The sequence below is a fragment of the Onychostoma macrolepis genome, chromosome 13, assembly GCF_012432095.1.
Source record: "Onychostoma macrolepis isolate SWU-2019 chromosome 13, ASM1243209v1, whole genome shotgun sequence".
In the NCBI taxonomy this organism is placed as follows: Eukaryota; Metazoa; Chordata; class Actinopteri; order Cypriniformes; family Cyprinidae; genus Onychostoma; species Onychostoma macrolepis.
The window spans coordinates 12448548-12463701 of NC_081167.1; the positions used below are offsets into that span (position 1 = coordinate 12448548).

General features: G+C 37.8%; 1 protein-coding gene across 2 annotated transcripts in view; it reads right to left on the reverse strand.

Annotated features, from left to right (window-relative positions):
* Positions 1-15154, reverse strand: part of sdccag8 (SHH signaling and ciliogenesis regulator sdccag8) — a 42628-nt gene that overhangs the window by 4341 nt on the left and 23133 nt on the right. The window contains exons 14-16 of one of the 2 annotated variants that reach the window (XM_058796206.1): positions 14773-14900; positions 13395-13503; positions 9995-10126 (exon numbers count right to left, since the gene is read on the reverse strand). In XM_058796206.1, the coding sequence (XP_058652189.1) occupies positions 9995-10126; positions 13395-13503; positions 14773-14900 (369 nt within the window). The remainder of the gene's footprint in view (positions 1-9994; positions 10127-13394; positions 13504-14772; positions 14901-15154) is intronic. The other variant, XM_058796207.1, reaches the window with a different exon arrangement.

Consider the following 15154-nt stretch of genomic DNA (forward strand, 5'->3'; position numbering starts at 1 on the left):
TAAAATGTTAAAATTGTATTTCTATTTTAAATAAATGCTTTTCTATTGTAAAATGTAAAAAGGTGATAATAATAATAAAATGCAGTGATAATAATAATAATAATAAAAATTCATTTATTAATTATAAGACAAGGCAAGTTTGAGTTAAGTTTATAAATAAATACTATGTACAAAACGATCACATTCATAGGCTGTTTGTAAGCTGTTCTTTTGAACTTTCTATTCTTCAAAGAATAGAAAGGGAAAAAAAAGAATCACAGTGTCCACAAAAATATTAAGCACACCTGTTTTCAATATTGATAATAAAGGAAATGTTTTTTAAAGACCAGTTCAGTATATTAGAATGATTACTGAAGGATCGTTTGACACTGAAGACTGGAATAACGTCTGCTTTGTCATCACAGAAATAAATTAGATTTTAAAATGAGTATTTATTTTTGATCACATAAATGCAGCTGTGGTGAGCATAACATTACCAACCAATTTAGTATGAGTGTTATTAAACTCACTGTAATGGTATTGTTTGAGTTTAATAATACTGGAGTATTTTTCAAGCAGTCAGCAATTAAACAAACTAATGAATGACTTCATAATTCAGCTGAATCAAATTATAAGCCTGATATAATGTCACATATATTCCAATTCATTACAATGTTTGCTCTTTATGCTGAGAGTGTCAGTATGTTGAATAAGTAGAATCAGCTCTGTGGCCTCAGTAAAGTCTGAAGCAGTTAAAGCAGGTTGTGTAATTCCCTCACCTCACACACAAGCCATCTGCAGCACCTTTGCACCTCTGGAGACCGACATGCTGCATTAACCTATTATACAATCACACCGCCCTTAATCAGCAAATGTCAAACAGCTCTCAGTCTCCCCCATATTTATCTGCTCTACAGCCACTCAGGGAAAAGTCTCAAATCTGTCCAATGTGCATGACCCGTGCCCTTGTTCAGGGCCGTGTTAGTTTGTGTTTGACTCCCACAAACTGTCCCAAAGAAGAAAAAAAAAAAGAGAGAGAAAACTCCTGTAGTCATCTCTGAAGCTGGACTCACAACGGGAGTCTGATTAAATTAGAAGGCTGTCCAGCAGCTAAGGCTGCAAATCCAATAACCTCCCTCCATTTACTGGCACGCAACTTAATTAGGTTTTTAATACAGCTTAGTGCATGGAGCTGGGCTGAGCTGGCCCGGCCTGGACACTGCTGCCTCTGCCCGCTACTGAGAGAGCTGGAGAAGGGTTTTAAGGGAGAATAGAGCTTCCCCGCTGACCCTGGTGAAAGGACACCATCTGCTGGCTCCCAGGCTAACTGAAGCCAGCGCAACACACAGACGCGGCTAACCCGACAGCTGATGAGAGAAATGAGCACTCAGGTAACTGTACTGGCCATTTACGTATTTAGAAAACACAAAAACACATTACAAACGGTATACAAGTAACACTTACAACCAGTCCTGCAATTAAAACAAATAGGAATGTGCTTTTCAAATTGTTCTAAAGGTTCTCAGACTGAGGACCACTGGTGGTCCATGAAGGATTTCAAGTGGTCTGTGAGCTAACTGGTTAAATAAAAAAGGTCTTAAATAGAACTAGTATAACTGAAAAATTCCAAAAACATACACCATCATTCAAAACTCTTGAGGTTGGTAAGATGATAAATATATATTTTAAAATGTAAATTTCTGTGAAGTCAGCTGAATTTTCAGCATCATTACTCCAATCTTCAGTGTCACATGATCCTTCAGAAATCATTCTAATGTGCTGATTTACAGCTCAAAAAAAAATCAATGTGTTTTTAAGGATTATTGGATGAACAGAAAGTTCAAAATAACTTTTTTTTTTTTTGAAAAATAGAAATGTTTTTTTTTTGTAACATTATACATGACTTCAATTCGTCCTTGCTGAATAAAAGTATTACAAAATTATAATAATAAAAATACATATTTTTATTTTTTAAAAACTGAATTATCTGCAGGTGATGCAGCGCTCTGTGAGTTAGTATAATAAATAGTGCAAGTGGCCTGCAGTGCTGCCACCTGTACAGCGAGTCTTGATGCTCATCATTCTAATGTGCTGATTTACAGCTCAAAAAACATTAATGTGTTTTTAAGGATTATTGGATGAACAAAGTTCAAAATAACTTTTTTTTTTTTTTTGGAAAAATAGAAATGTTTTTTTTTTGTAACATTATACATGACTTCAATTCGTCCTTGCTGAATAAAAGTATTACAAAATCTTTTGAATGAGGGCACTTTTAACTGTGTTACCATTATTTTATTATGAAGTGCATTTGTGTCTCTCACTTCAGCAACATAAATCACAGTTATGTGTAAGTGTCACTGGTTATAAGGAGCTATCTAGTTCATTCCAATGAAATACCAAAAACCAAAACAACAGTCTAGTTATGGATTGGCAGCTCAAGACAGGATTGGTTAAAGAACGACATTGAATTAGACCCTCAAATGAAATATAGGAGGTAATAAGAGGCAAATCCTGTTTTTCTCCACTCCTCAAACACAAATGCTTTAGCTCTTTACTTTGTCTTAACTTAGCTCTACATGTGAATCTAAATTCATTGCTGTAGTATGCCTCAGATGCCTTGGATTCTAAAACAAAAAAGCTTTACTCACAATGGACATTTTGTGAGTAAAAAAATTATAATAATAAAAATACATATTTTTATGGTTTAAAAACTGAATTATCTGCAGGTGATGCAGCGCTCTGTGAGTTAGTATAATAAACAGTGCGAGAGTGCGAGTGGCCTGCAGTGCTGCCACCTGTACAGCGAGTCTTGATGCTGATGGACTGGACTGAAGTTCCTCTGCTCATGTGGCCTGCTGTGGCCTCAGGGTATGTGATTTTTATGAGCGATGTTTAGTGCTTAGCATCTGTTTAGCGTTGGCCAAATGAATTGGCAAGAAGCAAAGAATACACTCTCAGCTCTTGCGAATACACAAAACAAATCGAAAAATATGGTGTAGCAATCAAAATAAAAAAATGTATAAATTTACATTAAATGAATGTAACAAATCATTTTAGACTAAATGATTTAAATTTCTTGTGTGAAATAAACGATTTATCTTTTTTATGATAGTCTAAGGAGAACAGTGCTCACAAAAACGGCAACAATAGCAGTTACTTGGTACAGCATATCAGAACAAATGAGGCAGGTTTAGTTCCTTCAATGCACAAACAAACCAATAGAAAAAGATCTCAACAAATGGAACAACAAATCACTAAATCCAGTGAATTTATGGGGCTCCCATCAGCAGCATGCTGCGGATAGTGGCGGGAACGGGTATGCGAGGCTTGGAGGAAGGATAAGCGGTATAGAATATATGCAATCTGTCTTGGCTTGCCTAGTTAAAACAGGCCTGCCAGCGGCAGCGAGGACGCAGTCCCTCGCTCCTCTGCCAGGGCTAGACACAGCTCGACTGACCGCAGGCCTTAACCTGTTAGACTAGCCAATCTCTATTGTTGCACATGATCTCTGCTTCATCTATCTGTGATTTTTACTTACAGGACTGAGTTTAGACCACACGTAGATATGACTTTGTCCGTACAAACATCACACAATGTTATTGACGTCAGTAAAAAAGTTTTGATCTACTAGGCTAAATGCTACAACAACAATCTGCACACATTTATATTAGGCGATAAAAACATATGTGATATCAGGTCTCTATAAAGTTTGTTACCATCATCAGCTTTTACTGCACACAGAGCCTGTGAAAGGAGCTAAGTGAGCACTATTTGATGTTATAAATGAGGTCTTTGCGTTGGATAGGGAGCGCTTGGATGCACCACGTAGCGTTTTACAGTTTGCATGCCTTGGGATGTGCCCAGCACCCGCGTAAGCAGGAGCAGTAGAGCCACCGCACCACAAGGCTCTGTCAGCAGGCCACGGAGCTGTTGCCCCCGGCAGTGTGGGCCAGCTGGCCCACGAAGGGTAGAGGAAAGAGGCAAATTAGGGTGGAGAGGCTCCTTGCTGCCCCCTAGCTGCATAGTGAAGAGTGGGAGTGTGCGTGATGTTACACCATGACTTTTAATGTTAAGAGCCACCTGGCATCAGTTTCAGTTTTTGACCGAGCAATCACTTACAGATAATCCACGAATCCATAATCACTGAGCCCAGAAAGTTATGTATGCTTCTGAAAATGCAAATACACTTAAGAAAGCACCGTAAAAAGGCATTCTATTTTTCATTTTTTTGTACTGATTTTCACAGTTGTTTTACCTGTATTTTGAAATATGCTTAGTGCATAGTGCATAATGTATAGTGATGTGTTTTACAGTTATCTGAAAACTTAACAGAAACTGTCAGGACATGTTTTTCTACTATTTTTTTTTCTTACAGTGAATCACGCTAGGATTAGTTTGAAGTTTAGTTATTACTGTACACTATCAATCAAAAGTTTGGGGGCAGCAAGATATTTTTATTATTATTATTATTATTATTATTTTTAAATAATACTTTTATCCAGCATTCATTGATCAGAAATCCACAATAAAGACATTTATAATGTTACAAAAAATGTCAAATAAATGCTGTTCTTTTTAACTTTTTACAGCACAGCTGTATTCAATATGTTTCTTGAGCATCAAATCTGCATATTGAAAATTATTTCTGAAGGATCGTGTAACATTAAAGCCTGGAGTAAAAATGAGCTTTGCCATCACAGGAACAAATTACATTTATATATTTTATATAATATATTTTAAAATAGAAACCAGTTCTTTTACATTGCAATAATATTTCACAATCACAACATTACTGTTTTTATTATATTTTAATCAATTAAATGAGCATAAGAGACCTCTTCAATAACATGAAAAAAAAAAATAACGTTGCTGACCTAAAATTTTCAACGGTAGTGTATGATGATGATTAGCAAGATAAAAGAGAGATTAAATAATATCCTGATATACTTAATGCATTTGATCCCAATCACCAATTTCTGACACTTATCAAATCACAAAGGTCACCTAGACTTTTATATTATCTGAAGTGGTGATTACCATCGTAATTCTAGCATTTTCTTGTTCAGTTTTTTTTAAACACTTCAGCTGCTTTGACATCTTTCTCTCTTCTGACTGCTGTAATCCATCTCTCTCAAATGGGAAAGCAAAAATCATGTTTGCTATAGTCTCCCGTGTACCTTCAAGTTGACCCAGCTAAATTTCCAAACACAGAATGTGAACAGGGTCACAGCTCTCCTCAACAAGCAGCACCATTTGAGACATCATTCGTGTCTGTAGCATCGAGGTTTGTGTTACATGTTCGATGTTTTACATTTAGGTTAGGTTTTGAAAAAAAAAAAAAAAAATGTCATTTTAAAATATACAGCGCCACAACATCAAACTTAAACAACTTAAGCTGGAAAGATATAATCTAGTCCACATAAAGTATAGTATTGTCTGCCAGCAAAGCTCAGATTTAATAGTTAATAAGTCATGCCACTTGAAGCACAATTATTATAAACAAGACTCTCGTTTGATTTGAAGAGAAGTCCAAATAACTCTGACCTCTTTTCAAAAGCTTTTGTTCCAAGCAGACTGGTAGAAAAAAAAACACTAAAAGGTACATCTGACCCAGAAAAGACAGCGATCAGCATGCAGATGCTAAAGAAACAGTGACAAGCATCATCCACATCACGCATTCAATCTCCTTCACTCCTTGCCAACTTCATTTGCAAGTGAAAAGTTTACTAAGCTTTCTTGCTTTCGGGAAAAGTGGCATAGCTTTTTTTCTCACACGCACACACAGTACTAAATGCACGTTTGTGTGTGTAAGTGAAGGATGGGGTGTGTAGCGGGGGTGGGTGGCAGGGAACCAGATGAAGCAGCCCTCGCCCGAGGCCCAGCCGTCTCCCCGGCAGCAGCGCGGCTGTTCTCGGCCCCGGCGCAGGCGGACATTTGTTCCATTGCACCATCTCCTCCAGCCTTTTCAGCAGCGCTCCAGCTATCGCTACACATGGCTCTCCATCCACGCTCCCCTCCGCGCACATCCACACGCTGCTACCATCTTTCTTTATGCCGCCATATGGCTGACAGAAGCCTGTAGATTTAGGCACACATCTGCGTATACGCTACAACACTCCTTTAAGGAACAGGAGCGTGTTTGCTTCTGTGTGTGTTGGTGAGAGGGAGTGATAATTGGTAAAGACGCTCATTGGCAGATGTGTGTTTGTGGGGCTGAGCGGAGAGGAGAGAATGTTTGAGGAGCTTGTGTGAGCGGGGACTCAGATCAGGTGAAATTTTGGACAAATAATCAGATATCAAGCTGCGTTTTGTTTCTAGACAGCCTAAAATGATTCTCTATCAGGGTAGCTGACAAACATTTTTATTCAACATTGAGACTTTGAATTAAATGTACAAGTGGATATTTTAGATGCCTTCAAGTAACTTTTTATTATCTTCACTCATTGCTATACGTAGTTCTGCAGTCACATACATTTTAAAAAGCATGTCTCTTAAGTAATACAAGGGCGTAAAAGCAGCATGCATAATAATTTTAAAAGAATTAGCAAAATGCTCATTTTAGACGGAGTATAGTATGCCTCACCACACCGCAGGACATCTAATTTTCCTAAAAAGCTTTTCATGTTAAATACCTAATAATGCTTTCTGAAATTCTTTTTGACAGGTTATGCATTTTATTATGCTTTCCACAATGAAATTCACAATTCTATGGCTTTTCCAAAAGCTTTCCAGTAATTTAATAAAGAAAGATTTTTAAAAACTATTTTGATTGACTAATTCAGTAATGAACCATTCCGACTGATTTGTGAGCCAGTCTGATTGATTCATTGAAAAGAATCAAAATACTGATTCGGTAACATACCGTACATCATTATGCCTGTTTTACTCTATAAGAGCATATTCTGGCTTATGTTTTTTGTCTCAGCATAACTAGAAAAATTTGTTTGTATTATAGAAATGTTCATTATTTCCAAACTCAGAAATCAATAAAAAATAAATCAATAAAAAAATCCTGCTATTTATAAGTTTTCACATATACAGGGGAAAGCTGCATATTTTTTAAATTTTTGTCACCCCCAAATGCATCAGCTTTCAAAGAACAGACAGATACAAAGTAATGAGAAATTACAATACTAAGAAATCGTAATACATGTTGCAGTCTATATGAATAATAATAACATTAATACCATATTTAATACCCAAGACATACCAGAATCTGGTTCAAATAGCTTATAAGGTGCATTCAATAAATTGAACTGAGTTATAAAGTAAAGTTTTAAGATAAAAGTATATTGAATATGTCTGGTGCTAATAGTATAAAAATTCTATCCTCATTTAAATTAAAATGAAATTCATTTCTATATTAGAAATTACAAGGACAGCATTCCTACATTATTTACAAAATCTCTAATTACGTGAATCACTAACACAATGTACATATTTTTGTTACTTGACCTTAAAGAGAGTATTTGCCCTTTTAACTGTACATTAATGAGACGATATGAAATCAGTCAGGAATATAAAAAACAAACAAACAAAAAAACTCTGATTACTACATCCCAAAGTGGCTTTTACCACGCTAATGTCAATCATCTTACACAGCAGTAAAACGATGCCCAGAATGCATTTCTGAAATAAAAATAGGACTGATATGCATATGTATTATTGATGTTCTCTATAAAGCCGAGGCTATTACGCACAATCGTTGGCCAACACTCCGAGCCTTTCATATATCACTGGCCCTAATCTCTAGGCAGAAAATATGCGAATACCACGTGGAAAATAAATAAATAACTTGCAGGAGTGAAACATTGTGTGCCGAAAACCCCTGTGTTGCTTGGCGTTGGCTCGAATGGTAAAAATAAATCAAGCTGATTTTCCAAATGTTTCATGCGTGCCACGCTGTTGCAGCTCTTCGCAGCACAGATTGCGCGCCCGATCAAGAATATCTGAGGTGGGGCCCTGGCTATTTGCATGTACGCCGGAGCCATTTGCACCAACTTATTAACACGTACACCTTAACCCACGGGCGGTGGGGTGAAGTGCCCTACAGAGCAGACACCCGGGGCACTGAAGACTCGGGAGGGACCAGACCTCTCAGTCTCTTACTCAGAGCCGAGGGCTGAAGTTTGGCTCCGGCACCTTCTGTCTTACATACCAACAGCAGGAGAAATGTGTGTGTCAGCGTCGCAATAAACAAAGCATGTAGACAGCGAGAGAGAGGAACGGTGCGATGCGGTAAACTCTCACAAATTGATTTTTCTCTATTTTGGCCAGCACACGAAATTTGAAACTTTCGCTTTGTATTGAATTCTTCCAAAAAAGATTAGCTAGAACATATTAAATCCATTATGAATAGTTCATAAAAAGCACAACGAAAAAGCTTTCATTGCGAAAATCCTCTCTAGCGTGTACATAATTCAAATAAAAATGTCTCTTCTATGGTAAACGCAACTATAAATATTTCACACGTATAGATTCTCTCTAATCGCTCCATCTCACCTCTGAGCTCGGTCTGTGAGCTCTTGTGAGAAATGTTGCGTAATTGCAAAGGTGACGAACCATTTTAACAGCTCCAGTTATGTGAGGAAAGCTCACTTACATGCCCACACTGTACAACTATCTAAAAACAACATCCTTTTCATTACAGGGCGGCAGTGGAAATGTAACTTTTCTTTGTATCTGCTTCTCTCTGGTTCGAGGAGGTGGATATTCGCTAATATGTAAAGTTTTGGAGGAAACAGAAGGATGTTGTGCTCCCAGCAGAAGCTCGGTTCAGGCTGGAGGTACTGTGGATACACCCACACTCACTCACTCGCCCACATGCTGGCTCGGGCGGTGTGCCAGACGCCCCTCAACCCTACACTCAGTGCCCCTGCCTGAAACACACACGCACACACATGCGGTCTGAAGACAAGTGGTACAAGTGCAATGCTCACATGTATCGGATATAAAAAAATTCAAAATAATATAGACATATTGAGAGGTTACAAAGCTGCAGCTTGTAAATCTAATCAATGGCTTCTAGAATTCAGAAGCTTTTTAGACTGACAAAATGTATTTCCTGAAGAACACACACTACCGTTCAAAAGTTTGAGGTCAGTAAGGTTTTTTTGTTGAAACAAAGTAATACTTTTATTCAAGGAGGATGCAATAGATTGATCAAACGTGGAGTAAAAACATTTAAAATTTTACAAAATATCAAATGTTTATCAATCCTGAAAATAACTGATCAAATCAGAATATTAGAATAATTTCTGAAGGATCACTGAAGACTGGAGTAATGATGCTGAAAATTCAGCTTTGCCACCACAGTAATACATTTACATTTTAAAATATATTCAAATAAAAAAAGTTATTTAAATTGTTAATGTATTTTTGATCAAATTAATGTAGCCTTTGTGGGCTTAAGAGACTTTAAAAACATATACAAACAAATGACATATACTTATACTTATATATATATATATATATATATATATATATATATATATATATATATATATATATATATACATACAATATATCGTACAATTACAATTATTTAATTATATCTTACAAACCCCAAACTTTTGAGTTTTGTTAATTATTTGAACACTTGTTCATTGACCTTGATCTAATTTGACATTCTTTTCATGACTGAATCTTTTCAAGATTCATTAAGGAAGCAAAAACCTGACATTTTCTCATGAAATCTCTTATTTACAAACCTAAACAAATGTATTACATTTCACCACATGTGAAATTACCAATCTTAATTGAATTTGTGTGCAGGGTGAACAAAGCCTGAATTCTACAAAGCATTTTAAAACACTTCTAAATCAATTCTTAATTGAAAATCTGTGAATCTTAAGTGAAATTGACTTTCACCCCAAAGATTCACACCCCAGATTGTTGTAGGTTTTAGCTTTAGTCCATCATTATGCAAATGTGGTGATGTCATGGTGTGATACACTAAACAAGCTCCTACAGGGAGTGATGCAGGACTTGAGGTCAGTGCTGCAGGTGTGCGTACCTCTGCTTCATGCGCTGGTGCATCCTCCCGTGTTGCACACACTGCTCTTCCATCTCTTCACAACGACCTCGCAGTTTCTCAGCACTCTCCTGCAGGTGCTCTTTCTCCAGAGACAACTGCTCGATCTCTGCTCTATACACACACACACACTTAAGTTTTATAATCCACTTTTCGATAGAATTAAGTAAAGACACTTTAACTATAATAATGACTCGAATAACTCTAATAATGCTTGGTCTCATAAATCATTTAGACCTACCAAAGCAGCCTACATAGCATAAACAAAACAGCATATTTTACTAAAACAGTTGAATGTTAATACACAATATGTAAGTACTGGCAGTTATGAGCTGATCTAATATTTTTTAATATGTGACCCTGGACCATAAAACCAGTCTTAAGTGTCAATTATTCGAAATTGAGATTTATACATCCTCTGAAAGCTGAATAAATAAGCTTTCCATTGATGCATGGTTTGTTAGAATATGACAATATTTGGCTGAGATACAACTATTTGAAAATCTGGAATCTGAGGGTGCAAAAAAAGCTACATATTGAGAAAATCGCCTTTAAAGTTGTCCAAATGAAGTTCTTAGCAATGCATATTACTAATCATAAATGAAGTTTTTATACATTTACGGTAAGAAATTTACAAAATATCTTCATGGAACATGATCTTTACTTAATATCCTAGTGATTTTTGGCATAAAAGAAAAATTTATCATTTTGACCCACACAATGTATTTTTGGCTATTGCTACAAATGTACCCCAGCGACTTAAGACTGGTTTTGTGGTCCAGGGTCACATATGATAAATGTATTATTTCCTCACATATGCAAATGCAGCATGTGTGAAGGCCTATCAGGAAGCAACAGAAACCATTTTTTGTCCTTGTTTGTTTGTTTTTCCACTTTTGTCTCTCAACAGAGAGTAGAGAGAAGGAGGGTTGGGATCACTGGATGGGTCACAGCCGGATTTGAACTTGCATTAACCACTATGCCATGGCTCCAGCAACAGTTATTTAGGCAGACGAATGTGTGGCTCTTTCTATAACAAGACTACACTCTCATTGCACCAGAAACACCTGAGCACTCTGCCATCAGGTAAAGCCCTGCCAAGTCAACTCCATTAGCACTGAAAACACCCTGCTCTCCAAAAGTTAAAGAGCCTACACGGAAGACATCAGCTCCAAAAAACGGATCTTTGATTTAATGTGTATACTTGTTTAATGTGCTCATATAAGTCAACAGACATCGTAATAGGTTGTGTTTGAACAAACTGTTAAAGATACAAATAATTAAATCCACCACCACAACTCGCTTGTGTGCTGCATCAGACAAGAGAGCAACCTTCATCCGAGTCTGATGCAGAATGAACCTTTTCGCCAGCGTGCTGCGTGCTCATCTGCCTATAAGTTTAAAACACAACACTGAACAGAAGGCCACACTGTCACAGGATATAAAACAGGACAGGGAGATCAGTAGAGGGAAATACATCAAGTGTGTGAGTGTATATACACAGTCCATACACCATTCCTGTTCATGGATGTTCACATGACACTGTTTTAAATATCTGTTCCAAGGGAGTTTTTTTTTTGTTTTACCAAAAACAAAACAAAAAAAATTTCATTCATTGAAAAATATAAAAAATAAATATCAACATTTCAAAAATAATTACAATTTAAAATTTAATAATGTAAAATTAAATTTAACTAAAAATACATTTTTATCACTCTAAACCTAACTAAAATAATTAAATACACCCCTAAATGATTAAAAAATTGTTTGACTTTCACAAACCTGCTTGCATTAAAAATGTAAATGTAACTAGATAGCAATAATACTAGAATGTCAGTAGTTAACAAATAACATGCACCTGAACTTTTAACATAATTATTTTTTAACATCATTTTAGATTATATTTATTATAAATGTATAAGGGAAAGAGCATATTTTGGTCACTATTTCTTTTTATACATTTTAAAATCTCACTGTTTTTATAAATAATTAAGAAAAGAAAAGAAATTTACCTTGCATCAATATTTTATTTATTTTTTGGCAAGTAGCCCTGTAAAAAATGCAATATTGTATAGTTACAAAATATTATCGCAAAATAAACCCTGACAGGAGGCAATGTGAACATTATACCTTATGTCAACTACCCATCATTGTTTATTTTAAGCTTTTATGTTGATTTCATTCACCTTGTTTGCAGAAGTTATGCAAATACAGCTTTCTTCACCTTTTGTGCTACACTTAAGTATTGTGGCATGACATTAATTTTTAAAGATGCAAATATTCCATCCCAGCCAATATAAGGTCGTAAATACTGCATGTGTGATAGTTATAAAAGTAAGAGAAATGATAAAGTAAAGCATGCCACAGTGAGTGACACTGCCTGGCACCGTCAAAGATCCATGTGCATGATTTTATCTGTCGACAGCAATACTAAAAACACAGTAAATACAGTACGGCCACTAATACGTGGAGATGATTCACCGCATCCATGTTCCTCAGAGGTCTTCTTGAGTTCAGCGTGCGGGCGGAAGGGGGAGGGCGAGCAGCAGTGGCCTGTACCTTCCCAAGCTGGGCTGACTGACCATGGCAGATTGCAAGCTGCGATGTGAGTAATGCGCTTTACACTGTTTTAACAGCTGACTACCCCAGAGGCCTGAGGTGAGAGGCACATGTGATGGGCAGAGAGCAAAGCCTGCGCGGAGGACAGGCTGGCGTGTGCCAGGGTACAGTGACAGCTCCCTTACTGGGGCACAGACTAGAGCAGTATGGCACGGAAAGGATGCCACGCTCTGGATAACACACCGCGAGTGGCTCCGCGCTGAATGTCGGACTCCGCGAAGATACACAATTCACAAAGCATCAACAAGATCAAACAGTTGAGAAGACGATGTCAAGCAATCTGCATTTCAAACATGGAAACTCATTTTCACTGATTTCACTGCAAGGAATAGCACAGTTACAGCGAGCACTATGTTTAGTTCAGCTGTAGATATGCTAGACGTCAGAGTCATGACCAAAGAAGCTCTGATATTTGAAACAGCACATACTGGTCTCAAGACAGCCAGGGTTCACACATCTTTTGACCAATGAATTTCCACTTATTTGTGCTGACTAATTCATTCGTTAGTGAACTTTGTCAGTCATGATTCACAAATAGCAATTCATAGTCGATTAAACATTTCACAGCTGAGCAAAACAAAAACAAAAACCTCGCAAATTTCCAGGTTTTCCATAGCCATAGAAACCTTTATCACAAGTGTAAATGAAGGTCTAGTACCTGGCATGAACTTGATTGGGTTCAGTTTTTTTTTTTTTTTTGGGTTTGAGTTTGTAATGAATGAAAATATTAATAGGATACACATGATCTGAAAGTGCTTTGTACCTGCTGCTCTGGGCCAGTTCCTCCAGCTTTGCCCCGAGCGTCTGACACTCCTCCTTCAGTTTCCCAATCAGGCCGTTCTGAGCACTCAGAAGAGCATCTGTTTCTCTGACTGTGAACAGATAAAGCTTTGACTCATTAACACTGCAAACACACAGATGTGCTAAAATATAGAAGACAGGTAGAGCAACACAAAGCAACAAACGAACAAATAAATATTCTTCTTGGGCCCAAAAGTTTAGGGTCATGTGTCAAAATCTGAAATGGAGATTTGATTTGATTCAAAGAGATGATCTTGTGTTTTAATGGAGGAACATCTGACCATGTGTACAAAGATTCATATGACCACTGTCACACATTTTCTTATTGACTTATATATAATATAATAGTGCAAAATCACACATATTTATTATTGATTTTACATCATAACGTTTCTTTGTTTGAAGATCCCACTTTATATTTTGTGTATATAGGCTATACATTGAGCTATTCTGTAAAAAGACAGAGTGAAGGAGAAGCAGACAGAATGCAGGGATGTAGTGGAAATGTGTATTGTAGTATTAATTCAATTTAGTTTTCATTAAGTTCAAAAAGTTTAGAAGCTGTTGAAAAGTTCACTAAAAGAATCCTACTGCGTCGCTGCGCTTTGAAACTAGCTGGGCATGTGCAGGCCACAGAGAAAACACCACACACAAACCAGGATAAAAGAAACAAACTGGACTCTAAACAAACGGGGCAGAGTAAAAAAAAAAAAAAGAAGAAAAAAAAAAAAGTGGTATCATCTAGAGGCGATTCTGTCTTAACTACTAAAATCAATCCGTTTAGAGTTAGAGAGACAGGGATGGGGAAAGCAGGACAAAAATAATTAGCTATCGAGAGTGGCCATTATATGCTTAGAAAGGGAAGTGGTCTGCGGTATTAAAGGACTAATTCCATAAGCCCAGAGAGCTTCCTGCTGAGCCTCTGATGCCATTTCTCTTTAGACAACATGTGTGCCGTGCAGCCGCGCCAGAAAGAAGCCCTTTGTTTTCTCTGCGCTTTGTTCTGGCAATCAGCATGCCTCAAGTTTCTGGAAACACAGGTAAATAAACTAAACTCGCCCATCCAGATGGTGCAACAGATGTGAGAGCAGCACTCTGAAATCAGCAGACAGTGGGCAGCGCTGCCCGCCTCCCCCCCATTTTTAAACGCTAACTAATACGTAGCGCCGAAGCTCTGGAGCGCTGAGCATCTGCTCCCTTCGGCCAGCCAAAGGTTACAGGTGTTCCTGATGCCGTCCCGCACAGTGTGGCTCACGCCCGGAGCTTGTGGGGGTGAGGCAGGCGGAAGGGCGGGTGAGGCGGTTGTTCTGGCAAGGGGCAGCGCACCGGCGAACACCCACCACTCCTCTCGTGCTGCGCCTCCATTTGCTGGAGCGTCTGTGTCAGCTCACGTTCGCGCCGCTGTGCCTGGAAGGTCAGAGCGGCCATGTCCTCTCCACAGCAGCGCTCTACCGCCTCCTTCTCCTGCCTGCAGAGTGAGAGAGAGCAAAAAAATGAGAGCGCTACACATGTAGATCAGTAAACAGTACAGTGTGCGGCTTCTGTGCCACTAGCGTCACCGTTCGGAACTGCAAAATGAATGTTTTCAAACAGGTTTCCTGATATATCCCTCTGTCATTGGTCAGACAATCAGACAACCCCGCCCCATATTTACGGCACTGGTTAAGCCAGCGCTGCTGTGCCGGGCTGGACCAGGTTGCTCATACAAACAGAACAATGCTT